The sequence below is a fragment of the Diabrotica virgifera genome, chromosome 3 (assembly GCF_917563875.1).
Source record: "Diabrotica virgifera virgifera chromosome 3, PGI_DIABVI_V3a".
In the NCBI taxonomy this organism is placed as follows: Eukaryota; Metazoa; Arthropoda; class Insecta; order Coleoptera; family Chrysomelidae; genus Diabrotica; species Diabrotica virgifera.
Window position 1 is genome coordinate 52,721,569 of NC_065445.1, and position 26,355 is coordinate 52,747,923.

Sequence of the window (26,355 nt, forward strand, 5' to 3'; positions counted from 1 at the left end):
TTAGATCTTAGTACAGGGGATTTCGTTAAGCATAAGGGGGGCCCGAAAAAAAATTCTATCATTAGAAATAGTCCAAATCGTCAGATTAAGATAAGGTAAGTTAAATACATGCAAAAAAAGTGTATATTTCAAAAATCTGACGGTTTGAGACGGGTGTAAGGAAATGGGTGAGTCACAAAGTTTCACAAGAAAAAAGCAAATATTTCGAGAAATAAAGTCAGATCGAAAAACTAAAAAATACGTCTTCTATATTTTTTTTAAAATCTATCGAATGGTACTAAACACTAACCCCACGGAGAGGGGTGGGGGTAAATTTAAAATTTTTAATAAGAACCACGCGATATTTCGCGAAATAAACATCAGATGGAAAAACTGCGAAATATACGTATTCAATATTTTTGAAAAATCGATCGAATGATACCAAACACGCCCCCCCCCCCCCCAAAGATGGGGAGGGGGTTACTTTAAAATATTAAGTAGGAGCCCCCATTTTTTATTGCAGATTTGGATTCCTTGCATAAAAATAAGTAACTTTTATTCGAAACATTTTTTCAAATTATGGATAGATAAAGTTATAATCGGAAAAAAACGATTGTTGTAAATCGAAAATTAAATTAAAAAATGGAAAGTTCCCACTTAAGTGGAAAACTTTACTTAACTTTTTTTGGTTTTAGGACCTAATCTTCACAGCCCAATAGGTCCCCATAACGCTCGAATAACTGCACATTTAGCATACTTTCCTCCCCTACTATAATTATATCTGTGATACAAATACCAATTTTGTTTTGTAGGTTTTATCATAATAAATAACTAAATCAACGATCGTCTTTTATTAGTTTATAACGAACATTAGCAAAAATATCGTATATTCTCTCAACTTTCTCCGCCTTTCTAAAATCTCCATTTCTATAAATAAGAAATATTATGCACCAAAACAGCCAGCAAATACCTGAAACAAGAATAACGTCATTATTAATGAACAATTACTTAAAAAAAGATAAACAAATATGTAAAAGGAATAATCCATGCCATCCGACACGACTGAACTCCTCGAACATCCCTGTTGCTACACACGTTCTGACCATTACTACTGTTAGTCTGTCAGGCTGTCGGAATGGCACGGTTGTACAACCAAATCGGTCTGCCCGACCGTCGCGTCGGGTACAAAAAGCACACATACACACACACACCAACCGTCGGGCCCAATGTTCTCGGACACGACAGTTGGTGGTTTAGTTGGGACGTGTATAGGCCTACGTGTAACAGCGCTGCAGACCTTATCGGCCTACGGCTTCTAAATGCTGGATAATATTTCTCCATTCTTTTTGGTCCTCTGCACTCTCTTCAGTTCTTCACTCCGATTTCTTCTAAATCCCTCTCTGCAGCCTCTAACCATCTCTTTCTTGGGCGTCCTCGTCTCCTTTTTCTAAATTATCTGTCATTAAATATTCGTTTGACGTTTCTACTTTCTGGCATTCGAGTAATACGTCCCAGCCATCTAGCTCTTTGGGATTGTATTTTTGATCTCCCATATATCTTCATTACTTCTTCATTTGTTCGTCCCCTCCAGATTTTTTCCGCTATCTGTATACCTCCAAAAATCTTTCTCATGACCTTTTCCCATATCTGTATCTTTTTCTCCTCTTGTTGATTCATTGCCCACGTTTCGCTCGCACACAACACTGTGGGTCGTATTATCCTTTAATATATTCTGATTTTCGCATTTCTTAATACATTTTTTTCTTTTAATGTCGCTTTTAAGGAACCCACCTCTCGACTTCCCTTCAATAATTTTTTATCTATGTTTGTTCTTCTCTACCCGTTTCCCGTACTAGTTACAGTCACTACCAGGAGTCCCAGGTATTCGAATTCTAATACTTCCTTAAATTTATATTCATCGTCTTCTCCTTTCATTTTTATATAGGTATCTTCTTTCTTCATATCTCTTTTCATTACCATGTATTGAGTTTTTCCTTGGTTGATTCTTAATCCATACCTTTTTGCTTCCGCTTCGAACTTTCGGAAGATTTTTTGGAGGTGTTCCTTTGTTCTTGTTAGAGGATGACTAGATGATCAGGATAAGCTATAAAAATGCTGCCTGTTATTAAAGATAGTATCGCTTGTACTAATGTTAATCCTTCTTACTATGTGTTCTAGTACCAAGTCAAACAAATCTGTGGATAGAGGGTCACCCTGTTTCAGTCCTTTATTCACTGTGAATTGTTTTGAAAAATTTCCTTCGATTGTTATCCTGTTTTTTGTATTGTTGAGCGTCATTCTCACTAATTTAATCAGCTTTGTTTAACACTAGAAAGCCGGAGGGGCCAATTTGGCTCCTGTTGCGATTTAAAGTTATTGTAGTTTTTTTATTTGAGGCAATAATATTTTCATATTTTATGACTTTTAATATTTTGATACAAAGCCTTATTTAAAACAAAAAATATTGTTTACTAATAAATTTATTTAACGGTTAATTTAACAAATCTACCGTAGAAGTCTAAAGAGGCCAAATTGGCCCCGTGTAAGTTATTATCGTTTTCTGGTAAGTTCGACGATCCTTTCTTTCAAATTCCTGTCGAATGGGTAAAATTATATTTATGTATGTTTATTGTAAATGGTTACCCTTATACTGGTACTGATCATCTACGTAATAAAGATACAATTGTTGGCGAACACAAGTGAACACAAAGATGCAATTGTTGGTGTAGAGGACAAAATGACGCGTCTTTATAACTTTATACTACAAAAGCAACTTCAAGACGATGGCCTATGTACGTGTTTTATCATACTCTTGACTTGGAAGCAATAAATGCATGGATTATTTATAAAGAAATAACTGGAAGTAGACTCAGTTTCCGTAAGTTTATTCTTCGGCTGTGTGAAGAAATATGGGCCCCATACCTTGTCTCCCGAAATCTGGAACTACGTCTAGCAACACCAGGTACACCAACAACTATCACTGTTACTATCCAAAAACGAAAAAAATATCAGTTGAAAATATTTTGTAAAGGAAGTCATACTTCAAATCATTACCACGGTTGTAACAAGGCAATGTGTGGCAAATATCAAAAACTGCAAATTGTATGGTGTTCCGAATGTTTTTGATGGGCAGCGAATGTGTTAAACAATAAAAGTAAAAAAATAAAATTAGATTCTACCGTCTAGAGTTGATTTAATTTCTGTAAACTGAGTTTTAATTGATTAAAGAACGTGGGGCCAAAATGATCCCTTCCGGCTTTCTAGGTAGGTATGCTAAGCCAGACATTAAGTAGGTATGCTAAGCCAGACATTTGGAACTACACATGTTGTCCATTGATTTTAAAACTAAGGGCCGGTTGTTCGAACGCTAATCATCAATGATTATTATCAAATAATTAATTACTGTCAATGTCAATTGTTAAAACATAATTAATTACAATTCTGAGACTATAATCAATTAATATAACAATAATTATTAACATAATTAATAATAAATCTCATAATTGTAATTAATTATGTTTTCAGCAACCCAAACAAAGTTGACATTGACAGTTTTGGTGACAGTAATTAAATATTTAATAATGATCATTGTTGATTATTAAATATTTAATTTAGTTTTAAAATCAATGGACAACATGTGTAGTTCCAAATTTTGTTAGTAGCTGTTGTTCTGTATTAGTCTTAATAAACATATTTGATCTGTTGTTGATCTTCCTGGTCTAAAACCTCTTTGGTATTCTCCAATGATCTTGTTTACCTCCTTTTGCAATCACGAAAAATGGTCGCCATTAAAATTACGTACATATTATTGCAAGGGGAAAAAGCGGAAAATAAAAATAATTTTTACTCACCAACATAAATAAAATTCAATATGAGATCATCAACTAAATACCATCTCATATGCTTGATTCCTTTTATAACCATAAATGTCATGTAAATGAAGGGTAAAAACGTAATAAATAACCATGGCAACAAAAATATAACTGCGTTCTGAAAAATAAAAAAATTATATTGTTATATTGAAGCTAACTTTATATTGTTCAATATTGTTATGTATACGGAATCCTCATTATGAATCCAGAATGATCCAGAATAACGTTCAAACGTGCTTCCTAGTGGCGGGAAACAGGCAACAATACATTGGTTTATAGGACAGCCCTTACGGTAGAGGTCCTAACCTATACAGAGACTAGGAAGAAAGACTAGAAATAGGTATTACACGGTATTGTACCCTCGGAGATCCGTGGAAAAAATTTACACCCAAAATAACAAAATTCAGTTTGGCAACACTGTGCGAATGTTGATAGTAACATATCCTTTTTAAGATAAGCACAACTGTAATTTAGTCCAAACAAATTAATATATTTTTTTGCCAACAAAAATGAGATTTTTCAACCAAATAATGTTTCAAATATGATGTGCAAAATAATTTTTAACTGGGTTCTGCTAATGGGCTTGCTTTTTTTGTCATTAAAGTAAAAAAAACTAAATTTTATTCATTAAATCAATGTTGTCCGGTTATCGTCTTAATTATTTTAACTGTACTAATATCCGTTGAGTAATTCTGAATGATGAATAGGTCGTTAAAACATTTTATCTATAGCGGCTTCTGGAATATCTTAAAAATATCGAATTTCATTGATAAAATGCGCATATTCCACCGATCTTCGCTTCGACAATACACATATTTCTGTCGTCTCTTTCTATTATGACGGATATAATGCTGATGTCATCGATATAGAGCCATGTTAGATTAGCTCTTCCTATATTCAACTGCCTTATCACATATTCGAGATACATATTGAGTAGTGTCGGTGCCAGCCTGTCTGCTTGCTATAATCAGTTGACTATTCAAAAGTTATCAGTGAGCTCATTTTGTATTCTGAGAGTTGCTGTTGACGAGTCCTTTGGAGAATGTTAAATCTATGCAACATTTGATGGGCCCGGATAGCTCAGGAGTAGTGTTGCCCAAAATCGGTCTTGGTCTTGCAGTCTTGGTCTTGTTCTTGCATTTTCGCAAGACCAAGACCAAGACCGCCTAACTTTACCAAGACCAAGAGCAAAACTGACCCTGCAAGATTTGAGCAAGAACAAGACTAGAAGTATCTACACTGCGAGACTATTGCGTCTTGCAGTTAGTACCGAGTGTCATTTAGGTAGTATAATATTTCGGGTATATGCTTAGATGCATAGAGACTCTATGAGACGCAAAAAAGATCTAACAAAAATTTGTAAAATTGGACTTATGCGCATTACGAACAATACCCTAAGCATGCATAGCGAATCAAAATATCTATTAAAATAACATTTGCCACATTTGATACGTACTCAGAGGTCATAAGTACCTACAATATAAAAATAAAACATTTTGAACATTCATTTTAGCAGACGATTTCTTTGCTCTGAAATTAATTGTCCAGATTTTGATAATAGCCGCCACAATATTTTAAAAATATGTAATCTTGTTTAGCTGATAAAAAATATAATACAATTATATAAAAATTTTAACGGCCTAAGTTATTAGACTAAACCTTGTTTGTGCTGAGTGTGCGATATCAGTTAAACAAACCGAAAATTGCTGAAAATGCGCGGCTATTTTCGACTAACAACTATCAAACAACAGTCTACTTCTATAATATTTGAACATAATGAACAATAAGTTTCTTTCTTTGATATGCCATTCTTTCGGCGTTTATGACACCGACACATGTCGCGTTGTTAATCGCGAGGCAGATTATGTTACCTTTTCAGTTTTCGGTATGCTTATCTTTGATAAAGAAATTTGAACTCATCATTCTTTTTAATCACGTAGCAGACTACAAACAAAAAATTAACAGTTTAAATTTCATTGACACTTGAATGATACAAGATGAAATCTCCATTTTCATGCTTTTTTAAATTACTTTAATAATTATAGTATTAATGTTATTCAAAAGTAACGAGACAAATAATTAACAGATAATTCCGGCTACCCTATAAACAAGATACCGAAATATTTAAAGTAACGAAGTAACGGTAGGGTATTGGACTATTGGACTAGGGAAAGTAACAATATCCTTTAGGTTACGTTCACTACGGAGACCATCGCATGGTATCCTAGGCTAGAGCATAGTATCCTGCTCTTCAAATTCGTGAATTCTGGCATTCAAAATAATGCATTTAATTTACATAGCGATCTATAATATAGTTTCGATCGCCAGGTAAAATAAATGCATTATTTTATATGCGAGAATTCACGAATATGAAGAGTAGGATACTATGCTCTAGGCTAGGATTCCATGCGATGGTCTCCGTAGTGAACGTAACCTTGGGTATTGGAAAATTTGGATAATAACGAGTATAAAGAATAATTGTGTTATGTACTTTGTGTTAATTCTTGGTCAAAAAATTGATATAAAGATAAAGTAACAATAACATCAAAGCCATTGCGTACTGTTCTGTAATTTAATTTGTATTGTATTTGATTTTTTATTTAAATAAATGGTAAATTATACAACTCTCTTATTCCACTTCATATAAGGTGGGGGTCGATCAATCCCTTTCTAGACAGATAATGAATGGTCTTTGAAATACAGTCAACTTTGTCATTAATTTGGTTTTTTGTATTTTAACCATGTTTTATTAGCACATGTACTAAGCTTATTAAATGCAAACGTTTATTAGAACAGACTGACTCCCGTAGGCCATGGATAGCTCAGTTAGTTAAAGCATAGGCACGGATCGCTTAGATCGTGGGTTCACACCTTACCCAATGTCAGTTTAGACATTTATTAATTTTATTGGTCATTACTATCGCTATGTTAATTCAAGATTTAAATGTACAGATTTTAAAGGAGCCGGTGGGGGATGGCGTCTATGCGTAGTGTTATAGTCGGTGTAAAGAGAGGACGTATTCGAAATAATAAAATAACAAATAATATAACATTTGTTATTTCATGATTTCGAATACTTTCTCTGTCTTACACCGACTATAATACTGCGAATAGACTACATCCCCCATCGGCACTTTTAGAATCTGTGAAATGTACGTTATTTTAAGATCTAAAGTAACGCTTAATAAATAAATAGCAAAAGGCTAATGGGTAACTGCGAGACTTGTAAGACTCTTGCTGCAAGACCAAGAGTGCAAGACCAAGACCAAGACCAGGTGTATTGGCGCAAGACCAAGACCAGGTGTATTGGCGCAAGACCAAGACTGTCTAAGTCTCGTCTTGGTCTTGCATTTGGGCAACACTACTCAGGAGGTAGCATGCCCGACTTCAACGCAGGTAGGCCGAGGTTCGAAACCCAGCGCCGGCGAGAACATCTACACATTTTTAAATGTATATAGACCCCAGGTCGACTCCGCCTGAATAAAATGAGTACAATCGGAAAAATGAAAGAATACCCATAAACGAACATATAAAACACGCAGTATTTTCCTGTCACCCTGTCACAAAGAAAATTGTCCAGTGCAAGTACATGTAACAATAATTATTACATGTACACGCGCTGGCCATTTTTTTGTGTGACACGATGACAGGAAAATACAGCGTGTTTTATATGTTCGTTCATGGGTATTCTTTCATTTTTCCGACTGTACCTTGGGTAAAACCAGGAGTAATAATAGGCGGTTGAAGCGTAGCACTAGCCCTGTTACCTTCCTTGTATACCGTAGGCCCTAGATATAGCAGACTACCCTGCTACAATCCCAAAGCCTTGTTAGCGGCATAAAACGGTAGACTATTATTATTAATATTTGATGTAAATTGTGTCTATTGGTCAGTTGTAGGTGTTCCTTGTTGAAGAAGGATTACCGGGTATTAAACAGATTGATTTACTAAAAACATAAACTATTTAACAAACGATTTTTTTTCATTAAAAATGACCATTGACCACACTTCTATTATACTTATAAACTTTTGCTTACCTTACAGATAGAGTAGAATAGAAAAGCTATAATTATTATGTGTAGTCCATATAAAACAAGGCCTTCAATGTTTTCCCTGAATTGTAAATCATCGTTGTTTTCATAATAAAGTGATTCACTCACAATAGTGTTTATACCAAAATAAAGAAGTATCTAAAATATAATTTATCATAATTAATAATCTAATGTCGATATCATACAATCATCAATAATTCTTATGCATATACTGTTCTTATACACAGAGAGATCGTTAGTTGATGTTTTATAAAAATGAATCGTATTTGGTCATATATGTCCATTTGGAGTATTTTTGAGACAAGTCAGCTTTTGTGTGGGTTTTTGACTGTGTTGTCCAGTTATTTATGTTGTCTTTTCAATATTCGTGGAAGTAAGTAGGTATTGATGAGAAACATAGAAGCAGACATTTATTCTTTCTTCTTTTAGTTACGCTTGCTTCCAGTGCCAATCGTTGTCATAGTTGATTTAATAATATAACTATAACGGTGTGTCTGCTTCATGAAATGTATCCACTAGGTATGTCTGAAATTCTAGACTGTTCTCAGATATCGACATACCTTGCGACAAATATGACACTTTTCTTTGTTTAATATAGGTGTAACAAAAATACAGGACATGAATTAAATCACATATTCTGGTACCAAAAATAGTTCGAATGAACCTAACTTACCTTAGTACAAATGTGCACATAAAAAAAGTTACAGCCCTTTGAAGTTACAAACTGAAAATCGATTTTTTCCGATATATCGGAAACGTTTAGAGATTTCTTATTGAAAATGAACATATGGCATTATTATGGCAGCAACATCTTAAAGAAAAATTATAGTGAAATTTGTGCATCCCATAAAAATTTTATTGGGGTTTTGTTCCCTTAAACCCCCCCCCCTAAACTTTTGTGTACGTTCCAAATAAATTATGATTGTGGTACCATTAGTTAAACTCAATGTTTTTAAAACTTTTTTGTCTCCTAGTATTTTTTCGATAAGGCAGTTTTTATCGAGTTGCGGCTTCTTTTTTAATTTGTTTATATAAAAATTGTATAGGGGTTCTGTTCCTTTAAGCCCCCCAAATGTTTGTGTACGTTCCAATTAAACCATTACTGCGGTACCATTAGTTAAACATAGTGTTTTTAAATTTTTCTGGCTCTTAGTATTTTTTCTATAAGGTACCTTTTATCGAGATCTTGCTTCTTTTTTAATATGGTTCAAAATATACCTAAAAAGGTAATTATAAATAAATTTTCATATTATTACTAAGTCTCCATATGTATATAATATATATGGGCTATTCCACGAATATACGACTATCTTGGATTATCGCGACAACGCATATTTTAGTGTGCAACATAAGAAGTACGAAAGTAAATGGCTCTAATAATTGTTCCAATAAACAACAATGTATTTTGCAATTTACTTTCGTTCTTCATAATTTGCACAGTAAAAATATTCGTTGTCGAGATAATCCACAACAGACGTATGTTCGTGGAATAGGGTATAATAATCGTAATACTTAACCATATACAAATACGTGGTGGATTTAACAGTTAATACAAAATATCTCGATAAAAACTGACTTTTCGAAAAAGTATTAAGAGGCAAAAAAGCTTTACAATTGTTGTGTTTAACTAATAATACCACAATAATAATTTAATTGGAACGTACACAAAAGTTTGGGGGGGGGGGGTTTAAAGGAACAAAACACCTATAAAATTTTTATGGGGTGTCCAAATTTCACTATAATTTTTTTTACGATGTTTCTGTCATAAAAATACCGTATGTCCATTTTCAATAAAAAAAACTCGTAATAGTTTTCGATATATTGGAAATAATCGATGTTCATTTTGTAATTTCAAAGGGCTGTAACTTTTTTTATGTGCACATTTGTATTAAGGTAAGTTAGGTTCAATCGAACTGTTTTTGGTTCCAGAATATGTGATTAAATTTGTGACCTGTATTTTTGTTACACCCTGTATTTTGTATATTAGGGTCAATTAGGGCTACAGGACTTGCAGGCCTACGATTTGGATCAAATTTGAGATGGTATGTATTTAAGGGCCATTTCCATTACTTCGTCATTTTTTTTTGTTGTTCTTCTCTATCTTGCGTCGTATTTGATATCTTCACATATTCTGCATAGTATTTTCCTCTAACATATTTGATTTTCGTTGATTTTTGCTTAAGACATCTTTAGATTTTATTGTTGTTTAACGCTCCTGAACTTCTACTTATTTTATTGATTCTGCTCTGGATTTCTCTCTCTTCATCATTTTGCTTAAGCAAAGTGCACTAAAATTCATAAGAGTTCTCGTTAGAAGAGTCACTTTTATTAAAATTTCATTCCTTCTTAGAAGCATATATATATATATATATATATATATTTTCGTTGAATTCTAGACATCTTTGAAAACTTCTTATAGTATATAAATTACGAGCTCAATGCTTTTACCCCATCCTAAAAGAAGTGCTGTACCTATATCATATACGATATACGCGATGCGTATGCCCTGCTATGCTATTTGTATACATACACATAATTTATATATGTACAAAATTTATTTCAGCGAAGTGATGACCATAAAGAAATTTTCACTTCAAATATTTATTTCGTCGAAGCCTTGATAGTTGCTAATTTATTACTTTTTTACATCGAAAAAGTGCACAACGTCCCTAAATAAGTTTCACTTTAAATATTTATTTCGTCGAAGCGATTACGGCCCAAATGCAATACTTTCCCTCCATACAAAAAGTGCACGTCCCTAAAAAAGTTTTTGCTTAAAACATTTATTTCGTCGAAGCGATGACGGTCGCTAATTTAATAATTTTTCCTTATCCAAAAAGTGCACAACGTCCCTCAAAAAGTTTTCATTTCAAAAATTTATTTCGTCGAAGCGATGAAGGTTCGCTAATATAATATTTTCCCCATCCAAAAAGTGCACAACGTCCCTCAAGAACTTTCCACTTCTAAAATTGATTTCATCGAAGCGATGACGGTCGCTAATTTAATACTTTTTTCCATCGAAAAAGTGCACAACGTCCCTAAAAAAGTTTCACTTCAAATATTTATTTCGTCGAAGCGATGGATGACAGTCCCTAATTCAATACTTTTCTCCCATCCAAAATGTGCACAACGTCTCTAAAGAAGTTCCACTTCAAATATTTATTTCGTCGAAGCAATGACGGTCCCTAATTTAGTAATTTATCCCCATCCAAAAAGTGCACAACGTCCCTAAAGAAATTTTTGACTTCAAACATTTATTTTGTCGAAGCGATAAAGGTCGCTAATTTAATATTTTTCCCCATCCAAAAAGTGCACAACGTCCCTCAAGAAGTTTTCACTTCAAAAATTGATTTCATCGAAACGACGACGATCGCTAATTGAATACTTTTTTCCATCGAAAAAGTGCACAACGTCCCTAAAGAAGTTTCACTTCAAATATTTATTTCGTCGAAGCGATGACGGTCTCTAATTCAATACTTTTCCCCCATCCAAAAAGTGCACAACGTCACTCAAGAAGTTTTCACTTTACAAATTTATTTCATCGAAGCGATGACGGTCGATAATTTAATACTTTTTTCCATCCAAAAAGAGCACAACGTCCCTAAAGACGTTTTCACTTCAAATGTTTATTTCGTCGAAGCGATGACGGTCGCTTATTTATTACTTTCTCCCCATTCAAATTTAATAATTTTTCCCCATCCAAAAAGTGCACAACGTCCCTAAAGAAGTTTTCACTTCAAAAATTTATTTCGCCGAAGCGATGACGGTCGCTAATTCAATACTTCTTCCCCATCTAAAAAGTGCACAACGTCCCCAAAAGAAGTTTTTACTTTAAAAATTTATTTTGCCGAAGCGATGACGGTCGCGATGACGTTCGCTAATTCAATACTTTTTCCCTATCTAAAAAGTGCACAACGTCCCTAAAGAAATTTTCACTTCAAAAAGTTATTTCGTCGAAACGATGACGGTCACTAATTTAATACTTTTTCCCCATCCAAAAAGTGCACAACGACCCTTAAGAAGTTTTCACTTCAAAAATTTATTTCTTCGAGGCGATGACGGTCGCAACGGCGGTCGCCAATTTAATACTTTTTCCCATCCAAAAAGTGCACAACGTCCCTAAAGAAGTTTTAACTTCAATACATATACGTACACAATATTTATTTCGCCTAAGAGATGACGGTCGCGGAATAAATCCTTTTTTTCTATCGAAAAATAGGTTTTACATTTATTTTAAATTTAAATACTTCTATACAATTTATGTATAGATACACATAATATAGAAAAGTACAAAATTTATTTCGTCGAAGAGATGACGGTCGCTATGACGGTAGCGAAATAAATCTTTTTTCCCCGTCCTAAAATAGGTTTTACATTTATTTTTATTTAATATTACTATTATTATACGTATATTATGATAATATACGTACAAAATTTATTTCGTCGAAGCGATGTCGCGATGATAATCGCGAAATCAATCTTTCTTCCCCATTCTAAAATAGATTTTATATTTATTTTAAATTTAAATACTTCTACACAATTTACGTATACATACAGATAATAAATACACGTACAAAATTTATTTCGCCGAAGAGATGACGGTCGCTATGACGGTCGCGAAATAAATCCTTTTTCACCATCCAAAAATAGGTTTCACATTTATTTTCAATTTTAATACTTCTACACAATTTATTTATATATATGTCCATACACATAAAATATATATGTACCTACAAAATTTATTTCGCCGGAGAGATGACGGTCGCTATGATGGTCGCGAAATGAATCTTTTTTCCCCATCGTAAAATAGGTTTTATATTTATTTTAAATGTAATACTTCTATACAATTTATACAGGGTGTAACAAAAATACAGGTCATAAATTTAATGGCATATTCTGGGACCAAAAATAGTTCGATTGAACCTAACTTACCTTAGTACAAATGTGCACGAAAAAAAAGTTACAGCCCTTTGAAGTTACAAAATGAAAATCGAATTTTTCCAATGTATCGAAAACGTTTAGAGATTTTTTATTGAAAATGGACATGTGGTATTCTTATGGCAGTAGTATTTTAAGAAAAAATTATAATGAAATTTAAACACCCCATAAAAATTTTATGGGGGTTTGGTTCCTTTAAACCCCTCCAAACTTTTGTGTACGTTCCAATTTAAATATTATTGTAGCGCCATTAGTTAAACACGAGTTTTTAAAAACTTTTTTGTCTCTTAGTACTTTTTCCAAAAGTCAGTTTTTATCGAGATAGTTCAATATTTGTCAAATTCACCACATATTTGTATATGGTAAAGTACGATTATGGAGACTTGGTAATAATATGAAAATTTATTTATGATTTACATTTTTAAGTATATTTTGAACCATATTAAAAAAGAAGCCGCATCTTGATAAAATATGCTTTATCAAAAAAATACAAAGAGGCAAAAAAGTTTTAAAAACACGGTGTTTAACTAATGGAACTGCAGTAATAGTTTAATTGGAACGTACACAAACATTTGGGGGGTTTAAAGGAAAAAAACCCTCATAAAATTTTTATGTAAACATATTAAAAAAGAAGCCGCAACTCGATAAAAGCTGCCTTATCCGAAAAATACTAAGAGGCAAAAAAGTTTTAGAAATATTGAATTTAACTAATGGCACCACAATAATAATATGTTTGGCACGTACACAAAAGTTTGGGGGGGTTTAAAGGAACAAAACCCCCATAAAATTTTTATGGGGTGCACAAATTTCACTATAATTTTTCTTTAAGATGTTCTTTCCATAAGAATGCGACGTGTCCATTTTCAATAAAAAATCTCTAATAGTTTTCGATATAATCAAAAAAATCGATTTTCATTTTGTAACTTCAAAGGGCTGTAACTTCTTTTGTGTGCATATTTGTACTAAGGTAAGTTAGGTTCATTCGAACTACTTTTGGTCCCAGAATATGTGGTTTAATTTATGACCTGTATTTTTGTTACACCCTGTATATACATACACATAATAAATTAATATGTATATATACAAAATTTATTTCGCCGAAGAGATGACGGTCGCTATGATGGTCGCGAAATTAATCTTTTTTCCCCATCGTAAAATAGGTTTTATATTTATTTTAAATTTAATACTTCTAGACAATTTATATATACATACACATAATAAATTAATATATATACAAAATTTATTTCGCCGAAGAGATGATGGTCGCGAAATTAATCTTTTTTCCCCATCGTAAAATAGATTTTACATTTATTATAAATTTAAATACGTCTACACAATGTATATATACATACACATAATATATAGCATGAGCGATGACGGTCGCAATGACGGTCGCGATGAGGGTCGCGGTGACGGTCGCGAATTCAATGCTTTTTCCCCTATCCAAAGAAAGTGCACAACGTCCCTAAAGAAGTTTTCACTTCAAAAATTAATTGAAAGCATAATAATATATAATGGTACACACAAATAGAACAAGATAGTTTAAAATCAAATACTTACTGCATGTATAATTCCTATAAGGCACACAGCAAGTTTGGTAAAATTTATTCCAATAAGTCTTTTTAATACCATAGTACACAAAATATCATTTTCAAATCATAAGAATATACAGTGATGAGCCCGCTAATAACCGGCAAAATAGCACAAAAGATGGAAAACGTATTAAGTTGTGAGATAAAAAGAAAAGAAACTAGTCGAGCTGGGAAATTTAGCGATATTAACTTATAAATTTACTTTATAATGATTGTTTCCCACCTTTACACATATCTGAGGAGTATATCAACTAAAACTGTCACTGTGACTACTGTGACAGTGGTAGTTGCCAAACTCATGCGATATGTCTAAAGGTGGGAAACAATCAATATAATGTAAATATGTATACATACAGTGATGAGCGCGCTAATAACCGGCAAAATAGCTCAAAAGATGGAAAATGTATTAAGTTTTGAGATAAAAAGAAATGAAACTACTGGAGGTGGGATTCTATCGGTATTAACTTATAATTTACATTACCATTATGGATAGTTTCCACCTTTATACTTTTAAACGTCAGCTAGTTAACTTCGGTCATAATTCTAATTCTACGTATTATGTTCCTTCAAACCAGGAATTACGTACACTCGATACGCATCGTATCCGCCATGTTTTCCCATAGCGCCTTACGGGAAAACATGGCGGATACGATGCGTATCGAGTGTACGTAATCCCTATGCAGCTTCAAACTCAGTTTTATCAGGTTATGTATGTCTTCTACTTCTTTGGTTTATTGGCCTCTACCTGCATGGATATTTTGGCCAGCTCATCCTATCAGAATAAAGGAAAAAATCCCTTAATAATCTACAATTTAGAGTTAATAACTCAATAATTTCAAATTTTAATATTTAATTATTGCAAAAAATCACAAATGTGGGATTTGAAACAACCTTCAACAGTTCTGTAGTGACATGAGTGAATGCGAGACGTCTAAAATCATGATAGAAATTAAGTTAATTTTAGAATAAAAGGTTACTAGGTACTAATTAAACTGTTTTTATTTTGCATTATTGTCTTCAATTGATTTTTACTTTATGCGAAATCAAAAAAAATTGTTAATGTCATGTTAACGTCATACGTAGTTATGAGGAAAGAAAAATATTGAAAATGAATGGATAAAATAATAAATAATTTGAACAATATGTAAGAAATTACATACGACTAGATAATTCAAATCTGGGTAAAATACCAATACAATATTTTGTAATAATAACAGTCTGTAATCATCTGGGTTCTTCACTTCAGCTAACCGAGGCCACATTACGCAATCTTGTAATGATCTTCTTTTTCTTCTTCCTTTATTGGGTTATATCCCTTGGGATAATTCGCCCAGCTTACACCAGGGAAATCTTGTAATGATCGGCAGTTGTCCCTGTGTTAGAAAGGCTTTTTGCCTTTGTTGTATTTGTCGCATGACAATTCAAAATTGCCAATTAACTAAAGAACGAGAAGAAGAAGTAGAAGCAGATTGTGTAATGGTCGGCAGTTATCCCTGTACGAGAAAAATTTTTACCTTTGTTGTATTTGTCCGATATCAACTCTAAATTGTAGATGAATAAGGGATTATTCCTTTATTCCAAGACGATGGACTAGCCAAATACCCATGCAGGTAGAGGCCAATAAACAAAAGAAGAAGAAGCCATACATAACTTATTAAAACTATTATAGGTTTGAAAGAACGTCATACGTAAAATTATGACCGAAGTTAACTAACTGACGTTTAAAGGTGGAAACTATCCATAATGGTAATGTAAATTATAAGTTAATACCGATAAAATCCCACCTCCACTAGTCGCATTTCTTTTTATCTCACAATTTAATAGATTTTCCATCTTTTAAGCTATTTTGCCGGTTATTAGCGCGCTCATCACTGTATAAGTTAATATCGCTAAATTTCCCAGCTCGACTAGGTTCGTTTCTTTTTATCTCACAACTTAATACGTTTTCCATCTTTTATGCTATTTTGCCGGTTATTAGCGCGCTCATCACTGTACATAGGTAATACACACAAATAGAACAAGATAGTTTAAAATCAAATACTTACTGCATGTATAATTCCTATAAGGCACACAGCAAGTTTGGTAAAATTTATTCTAATAAGTCTTTTTAATACCATAGTATACAAAATATCATTTTCAATCAACTAGTTTTTATCATCTTTTAATTTTTTTCTTCGATTCTATATTTTCATTGATTAGCTCGAATCACAATTTACCTATAAATCTTAAATAGCTCAACATCTGAACGTCCTGGGAATCCTTACCACCTTAAAAATAGAAAAACTTGATTAGGTACTTATCATAAATTACACAATTTAAACAGGTAGTAAATTACTATATTAGCACAGACAAATTTTACCGGGATTTTCATAAACACAGAATAAGTACATTATAAAAGTGTTTTGGTTGGAAAATTCAAACCTATAAACTACGGTAGGTCTCAACGCCTGATACTAATGATCCAGGTGTAATTATGGTGCGTTTCAGAGGCTTTTTTTAGTGCGTCACAAGTGACAGAAGAAAAGGTACGTCCGTGATTATCCACATTTATAACATTTATTCTAGTTGTTGATAGATGGCGGTATAATCGAAAAAAACATAATACAATTATATACACAACATAATACAATTGAAGCCAAAAGACTAAACTCGTATGGACACCTGCAGAGGATGCCTGAAAATAGATGGTCAAAAAATGGACTCCTCCCACTAGAAGAAAACGAGGTAGACCAAGGTGATCCTCGAGAGAAGATGTCGAAGATGCAACGATCGCCAGAGATTTTAAAAACTGAAGATTCCTTCGACAGAAAACGCTAGAAATTAGGATTCGAAAAACGGAGCCAGCTGTAGAATACTCACACATTATACATACATTTATATAAAGCAATGTTGATTGGAATCTAAAACACCTGAAAAGGGGCAAAGGGCACAAGTTATTAAAAAAAACGCCCCTAAACTTCTTCTTCAGCGTTCAGCCTTAAGTAATCCAACTTTGGACATGGGCCTCCCCAATTCAATCCAGTGTTTTCTATTTTGGGCCACTTGCTTCAAGTTGTGTCCTTCAATCTTCTTAATGTCATCAGCCTTCTGCCTCTGCTTCTACTTCCTAACCATGGTCTCCATTGTTGAATTTCGTGGTTCCATCTTTATCCTTCAGTCGGGCATTGTGTCCTGCGAAGCTTCATTTTAATTTGGCAGTATTTTCTCCTGCATATTTTGCTTTGGTTTTGCTTCTAATCCATTTGTTTGTTTTTTTCTATAAGTCTCACCCCGAGCATTGATCTTGCCATCGCTCTCTGTTCCTTTACTATTTTATCAATATTGTCTTTCGTGAGTGTGCACGTCTGTGAAGCATGCGTGGGTATAAGGAGGATACACTGATCGTAAACTCCGGTTTTCAAATATTATTCTATTTTAGCGTTTTTCAAGATCCAACTTAGTTTTCCAAATCCTGCCCACGCTAACCTTATTCTTCTGGTAATTTCGTCAGTTTGATTTTCTTCGTTAACTTTCATTATCTGTCCCAGGTAGATGTATTCGTTTACTGTTTCTAAATTTATGTCGTTCAACGTTATTTTTCTAATGTTCTGTGTATTAGCCATTAGTTTTGTTTTTCAAAGTTCATCACCTACTTTTTCCGAAACTTGAAATAGTTGCGTGATCATGGTCTGTAATTCTTCGAAACTTATAACGACTATTACAATGTCGTCAGCATATCTCAAATGACACAGTTTTCTTTCATTAATGTCTTTCAACACGTCTTCCAGTCCCAGTATGAACAGCTTTGGTGAGATAACGTCTTTCTGGCGAACTCCTCTGTTGATTGGTGTAGCTTTGGTTTTCTTCTCTATTTGTATTTTCATTGTACCTTTCTTATAAATATTATGTAGGTATGAGCATTCTGCATCGGGAATCTATCCTGCAGTTGTTCGTAGCTCTCTCTATTGCCCAAAGTTCTATGCAGTCGAATGTCTTTTCATAATCAACGCAGCCAATGTATCAATGCAAGTGATATTCATTGGCTATCTCTATTAGCGTTCTGACTGTGAGAAGATGATCCGCTGTACTGTAACCGCTGTTGATAGCTACCAAGCTTCGATATTAACCTATTAGTTATTAGTTTTATAAATATAAACAGTTTGTACATTTGGGACAGCAAGTAGATGACTGTAGTTCTTCAGATCTCCCCTGTCTCCTTTTTTAAAGAGAATTATTGTCAAACTTTCTTTCAACTTATTAGCTTATTTATTGTAATCCAGGTATATATCATATACTAGATAATAGAGATTAATAATATATTAAGAATATGTTACAAACGCCATTGCAGGAGAACAATCTAGTTTTTTTAAAAGCAGATCTAACGACCAACGACGATGCTTTTCGATTTCTATTTCAGAATCGTCCTCAAAATACAAAATACAACAAGTTAGTATCAGCACCATACTACTTGAAACTTTCGTTTTGAATTTTATCTTAAACAAAATTTTCTCTTCTTTTTCTCATTGAAAGTTTGATAACATTAATTAATAAAGAACTCTAATATACCATTTAGACACGTGTATCAATTCAATTGATAAAAGCTCTGAGCCATTAGGGACGAGGCACTGACCTGTCGATAAGTATGGAGTTAATAATTACACTTTTATAAAAAAGAACGTTTTCATAATAAAACGTTTTTATTATTTATAGGAAAGAATGTAATATAATTTGACGATATAAAATGCTTAAAATTCTAAAAATTACACTATAATAAAAAAGTACTTTTTATAATAACACGGTTTTGTTACATACAGAACACAACATGTTTCGAAAGAATAAAATATGAATATTTAGTAGGTGTATTAACTGTTAAAACTATAATTCCAAAAATTACACTAGTATAAAAAAGTACTTTTTATAATACCACGGTTGTTTAAAATGGTATATAGTATATAAATATAATATTTATATATAATAATTAACTTATAAAATATGAATTTTAAGTATATCAACTTTTAATTATTTATTAAAAAAATTTAAAAAATATACCAACAGCCTTGTTCGAACTAGGGAACTCTCGATCTGCAGTCTAATACCACTGACCCACCATCAATTTGTAGATATCGATTTATTAACGTACTTTAAAATATCATTGCATTAGTCACATTTTTAAAATAGTTTGAAATAAAAAAATCGATTTATCCATACAGGGTGATTGATTAGTGGGGTAAAGCTCCGTAGATCCGTTATAGTAATAGATAGCAATAAAAGTTAATAACAAAAATTGTAGCCAACTTTGATTACAGATTGATAATCAGTAATCGTAAATTGTCAGTTTTAGACAATTCAGTCATGGCTTACCTAAAATTTGGATAGATTTAGACCCGTAATTAATAATTTGCTCTGAAAAATGAAAATATCTCGAAAACTAATAGGTAAATTTAGACATAGGGAATGTTATTTAAAAATTAAAGTACGGTAATGGAACTTTTCAATAGTGATATAAAATACAGGGTGTTTTATTTAAAATTACTGAGAAAATAATTTGTGGTGTTCCTTTCTGCATAACTATTATTGTTATTATTGTCATTATGTCATTCCCTCATGTCAATGTCATGTCATTGTCATAGCATTGTATCACAGTTTGTCAATCATAATGTATGTACAATTTTAGTTTATTAAAACCTTTCATTCTCAAGGTTTTCATTATTACAATTTAATAAACTAAGATTTATTCAACAATGGATAAACTACTCAAGCCTGATCGACTAGACATCGATTCCAATTCAACAAATGCAACACAACTCTGGACACACTGGAAGAGGACCTTTCAAAAACTTCTAGAAGCATCTAATGTATCTGAAGACAAAGATAAGCTGAATTTATTGGTGAATTATGTAAATCCTGTAGTATATGAAGCTATAAGTGAATGTACCACCTACACTGATGCAACTGTTACCTTAGAAAAACTATACATAAAACAAAAGAGTGAAATATTTGCCCGGCACACATTATCTACACGAAAGCAACAAGTGGGTGAGTCTATTGATCAATATTTACTAATCTTAAAACACTTAAGTAACGATTGCAATTTTCAAGCAGTGTCTGCTGATAGAAATAAAGACGATTACATCAGGGACTCTTTTATTCGAGGTTTAAGTGCTTCAAATATTAGGCAAAGACTACTTGAAAGCGCCACTTTAACATTAGATCAAGCATATAATTCAGCCAGAGCTTTAGAAATGGCCCAACAACAATCAAATTCATATGTTATATCCAATTCTATTGTAAATTCTATTACTACTGATAACACCCTTCAGAATACTGCACACGAAACTGATCAAAACAACTCGACTAGCGCAGCTACCTTTTCAAAAGGCTGGTTTTGTGGAAAAAGTCGCCATACTAGAGATAGATGTCCTGCTAAAAATCACCAATGCTCTTGTGGTAAATTCGGACATTTTGAGCAAGTCTGTAAAAGTAAGAATCAAAAACAAAAATCACATGTTCATAACAAAACATCTGCTGCTTTAGTTGGAATGCTATCTGCTGCCTCTCCGTCGTGTTTATCAAAAGCTATAATAAAAATTCATGTAAATAATTCTGAGGTTGAAGCTCTAGTAGATACTGGTAGTACAGACAGTTACATTTCAAATAGTATTGCCATTCAAAATCAACTACAAATATTCCCTACAAATTTAAATGTACAAATGGCTTCCTCATCTTTAAACTCTCCAGTTTACGGCTTTTGCATTGTTAACCTAAAAATATCTGAACATACCTATAAAAATTTTAAACTTTATGTTCTAGAAAACCTATGCTCAGATGTCATAATTGGCCATGATATCCTTAATAAGCATTCTGGAGTGCAGTTTAATTTTGATGGTAAGAAACCTCCAATTTCAATCTGTAATCTAACAACAGCAATTGTAAAACCATACCCACTGTTTGCCCATTTAACAGGAAACTGCAAACCTATCGCCATAAAATCAAGACGCTATTCCTTTGAAGATTCCAAATTCATAGACACTGAAATTCAAAAATTATTGAAAGAAAATATTATTGAAGCAATCAATTCTCCATGGAGAGCGCAAGTACTAGTTACTAGTAATACAAATCATAAAAAACGTATGGTTGTCGATTATTCTTTAACTAAAAATAAATTTACTGAACTAGATGCCTACCCTTTACCAAATCTCGAAATTTTAGTAAATAAAATTTCTCAATATGAATACTTTAGTTCAATCGATTTACGAAGTGCTTATCATCAAATTCCCATACTAGAACATGAGAAAATCTATACTGGATTTGAAGCATGTGGCAACCTCTACCAATTTACAAGAATTCCATTTGGTGTCACCAATGGAGTAGCATGTTTTCAAAGAACGATTAACAACATAATAGAGAATGAGAGATTAACAGATACATTTGCATTCCTAGATGATGTCACTATTTGTGGAACAACAAAAGAACAACATGACAAGAATCTACAAAACTTTATGGAAATCGCAAGGAAATATAAATTAATTTTAAACGATGAAAAATCAAAATTCTGCATGACTCAAATTAATATACTTGGATATACTATTGAAAAGAAAACTATAAAACCAGATGCTGAAAGACTGCACCTCCTTATCAATTTACCAGTACCAACAAATATCATTTCATTAAGAAGAATTCAAGGAATGTTCGCCCACTATTCAAAATTCATACATAAATTTTCGGAAAAGATACATCCTATTGTCAACATCAAAGAATTTCCCTTAAATCAATCTCAAATATATGCCTTTGAAAAGCTGAAACAGGACATTGTAGAAGCAGTAGTCACTTCTGTTGATGAAAATGAAATATTTACAGTTGAAACAGATGCCTCCGAATTTGCCATTGGAGCTCAACTTACACAACAAGGAAAACCAGTAGCATTTTATTCAAGAACACTTTCAAAAACAGAACATAATCATTTAAGTGTTGAAAAAGAAGCTTATGCAATTGTGGAATCCATAAGAAAATGGAGACACTATCTTATGGGCCGACACTTTAAAATTATTACAGACCAAAGGTCAGTTGCTTTTATGTTTGACTTAAAATCAACATCTAAAATTAAAAATGAGAAAATAATGCGTTGGCGTATAGAACTGCTGCTATAAATTTGAAATAATTTACAGACCTGGGAATCAAAACATTGTTGCGGATACTCTTTCAAGAATATCTGCTGCTATTCACCCCACTATGTCAGATAACAATTTATTCAATTTACATAACACAATGTGTCATCCTGGAATAACCAGATTCTATCACTGGATACGATGTAAAAATCTACCTTATTCTTTAGAAGATGTCAAACGAACTATCTCTTCTTGTCCAATCTGTGCTGAAATTAAACCAAAATTTTACAAAAACAAAAGCACTTTGATTAAGGCTACAGCACCTTTTGACAGACTGAATATAGACTTTAAAGGACCTTTACCATCTAACAATCAAAATAAATATCTGCTGAATATTGTAGCTGAATATTCAAGGTTTCCGTTTGCATTCCCATGCTCAAATTTATCATCTTCAACAGTCATCAGGTGTTTAACTGAGTTGTTTACTACTTTCGGAACTCCTGCATATATTCACAGCGATAGAGGATCTTCATTCTTGTCTGCTGAGGTAAAATCATTCCTAACAAGTCATGGTGTTGCTTCCAGTCATACAACTCCATACAACCCTCAAGGAAATGGACAATGTGAAAGATTTAATGGTATCATTTGGAAAACAGTTCAACTGGCAATTAAATCTAGAAATCTTCACATAAACCAATGGCAAGATGTACTACCTAAATCTTTACATTCAATTAGATCTTTATTGTGTACCTCTACTAACTGTACTCCACACGAACGTATCTTTAATCATCCCAGAAGATCAACAAATGGTACATCTATTCCAACTTGGCTTAGTACTCCTGGAACTGTTTTCCACAAGAAACATGTTAGAAATTCGAAATATGAACCTCTGGTGGAAGAAGTCCAACTCCTAGAAGCAAATTCAGACAATGCACATGTCAGATTACCAAATGGAAATGAAACCACAGTATCGGCAGGCCCGACCAGAGGGGGGGCAGGGGGGGCAAAATCCCAGGGGCCCGGGGCCCAAGGGGGCCCGGGCCCGGCCGTTAGCAAATTTAAAAAAATTCTGTTGCCTACCAGTATCCGTTGCTCAGGCCGAGAGATCATTTATAGACCAGGGCGCATCTGTAAAAATATTAGTACATTTGGACGTTGAGAGGTGACTCAATTTTTTTTGCAGAAATTGCTTGAAAATAAATCAAATAATAATATTTGAATTATCCTCCCTCTCAAAAAGGTCCGGAACATTGTTTAAATAATCAAAATGTCAAAAAATTAAGAAAAAATTCGATTTTTTTCTTGGTTTTTTGATTATAACTTTAAAAGTATTCATTTCCGAGAAAAGTTGTATTGACATAAAAGTTGTGCAATTAAATGTCCTACAATATAGAATTGGTTAAAAATTTAAAAAATAGTCACCCTTGTTGCAAAATAGCAATAATTGTGAAAAAACCATACAAAAACAAGTATTCGCATTTTACGTTTTTCAACCATTTATGCTACACTTAAGACCTTCATATTTCACCCTTAAAAACTTTATGATACAGTAACACAATACTTTAAATTTCATTACGATCGGTTAAACAGATTTTGCAAAATAAATTTTGCAATCTAGCTTTCGTAAAAAAAATTCATTTTTTCAAAATGTTACAGGACTGAAAATAAAGCACATAGCAAGTTGAAAATTTTTTTGCATATAGAAGTGTACTTTACCTTTCATTTTCAATTTTGCAAAATTAAAATCGATTAACACCACGGCGTCAGGAATTTTTTTAAATAAACATTAATTGTTGGTGCTACGCGCAGGACAGCGGATAGTTTGCTCTGATTTGGCATTCCAATGACCTTTGACAATGATTGATACATTTTAATTTTTATTACATTTCGATATAAATAAATAAATTTGTTTATTGCAAAATACTGTTTTAATTTTCTTCCTTCCTGTGTCAATAGCATGAGTGTTCACTATTACATATCCCAGTTTATGAGTTATCAGATTTTTGGGAATTTTCGTTCAACTGGGTTTGGGGGGGGGCCCGGCCGGGTCTCATCCCCGGGGCCCGGCCTGGCTCTGGGCGGCCCTGAGTATCGGTCCGACACTTAGCTCCGAGAGGAAATACTTCCTTTTGGCATTAGATGAGGCAACTATTGAAGATAATGAAAAACATGTAGAAAACCAGTCCCCCATAATAAATCGAAACATGGAACCATTGAACAGTGTAGAAGAAATTAATACCATAGATAGTCAACTTCAACAACCTTTTTCTGCTCCTGGTGACGGTCCAACTACTTCAACTTCAGTTTCCCCAGAACTGATATTGCAAAAGCGAATAAGAAAGCCTCCTACCCATTTACAAGATTATGTCAGAAACTAGCAGCGTGGATGAATGTGGTGTTCCTTTCTGCATAACTATTATTGTTATTATTGTCATTATGTCATTCCCTCATGTCAATGTCATGTCATTGTCATATCATTGTATCACAGTTTGTCAATCATAATGTATGTACAATTTTAGTTTATTAAAACCTTTAATTCTCAAGGTTTTCATTATTACATAATGTACTTGCGTTTTCACTCACCCTGTATTCAATAGAAAGAAAATTAGCAATATCGATAATTTATGAAAATTTTGACAATAAATAAAAAATAAGGCATCAATAAACCATTGCCGTTGCGCTTATTTTTATTTATACAGGGAGTTAAATTTGTTACGATTTTAATCAGGGGTGAAAAAAAAAAGAAAATTTAGTGTGACTTTTAATTTCAAATATCTTATTCAAAAGAAACTTTTTGGTTATTCTAAGGGACTATCGGCCCTCGGTAATAATGCACTCTTTCATTCTGCTTTTAAAATTTTCAAAAATACATACTTATTAGTTTTCTTAGCATTCGAAAAGAATGAATAGATTTAAAACACATTGAACATTTGATAATTATAATGGTAGGGCAGCCCAAGCGGAGATTTTTGTAGTAACTCGAGCGCGTCAGATTATCATATGGGGAGAATGTACCTACCTGGTACCCTGTAGATGTACCTCTACCATATATTGGCTCTAAACACAGGAAAGTTCGTTAAGGGGGAGGGGGGGCGAAAAAAAAATCTATCCTTAGAAAAACTCGAAATCGTCAGATTAAGATAAGGTAAGTTAAGTACATGCAAAACAGTGTATCTTTCAAAAATCTGACGATTTGGCCGGGGCGTAAGGAAATGGGTGAGTCACAAAGTTTCACAAGAAAAAAGCGAATATTTCGCGAAATACATGATAGACCTAAAGACTAAAAATAGGGCGGAGGTAAATTCCTCACCAACCAGTAAAACCATATAATCCGACAGGTATTTTCCTCACCAAATTTAAGGGTTCCTATTAATCCGGTAGGTATTTTCCTCACCAACTTACTCAGGTAATAAAATAAAAAATATAGATGTAATTTAAGAATGTTTATCCGAAATCCGAATACAAAACATTAAATAATTTCGTTACATTATAATAATAGTTTATAATACAAAGTGGGCCAAAGAGAACCGGAATTTACCTCCGCCCAAGAAAACAGTCCACCTCGATATTTGACGGTATTTATTAGATTTTAAGGAAATAAAAAACATGTCGATTTTTGATTTAAGGGGGACACATTTTTACAGTATATACATCTGTCATTTGTCAACCCCCTCCCTTCCATTTCCCCCACCGCTTATTTTTAAATAGGAAATAGGAATCGTGTGCTACCTCATTTGAAAGGTTATTCATTGCTCTACTCAGTAATATTAAAATTGACATAATTATTTATACAGAGTGTCCAAGAAAAATTATTTTGGATTAAATTAATTGACACCAA

General features: G+C 33.0%; 1 protein-coding gene across 3 annotated transcripts in view; it reads right to left on the reverse strand.

Annotated features, from left to right (window-relative positions):
* Positions 1–811: 811 nt before the first annotated feature.
* LOC114349200 (uncharacterized) overlaps positions 812–26,355 on the reverse strand; it is a 66,051-nt gene continuing 40,507 nt past the window's right edge. For 2 of the 3 annotated variants that reach the window (XM_050646456.1, XM_028299584.2), the window contains exons 2-5: positions 16,479–16,700; positions 7,889–8,041; positions 3,831–3,969; positions 812–949 (exon numbers count right to left, since the gene is read on the reverse strand). In XM_050646456.1, coding sequence (XP_050502413.1) covers positions 816–949; positions 3,831–3,969; positions 7,889–8,041; positions 16,479–16,550 — 498 coding nt within the window. In that variant the 5' untranslated portion in view covers positions 16,551–16,700 and the 3' untranslated portion in view covers positions 812–815. Of the gene's footprint in view, positions 950–3,830; positions 3,970–7,888; positions 8,042–14,401; positions 14,519–16,478; positions 16,701–26,355 lie in introns of those variants that run through there. The other variant, XM_050646455.1, reaches the window with a different exon arrangement.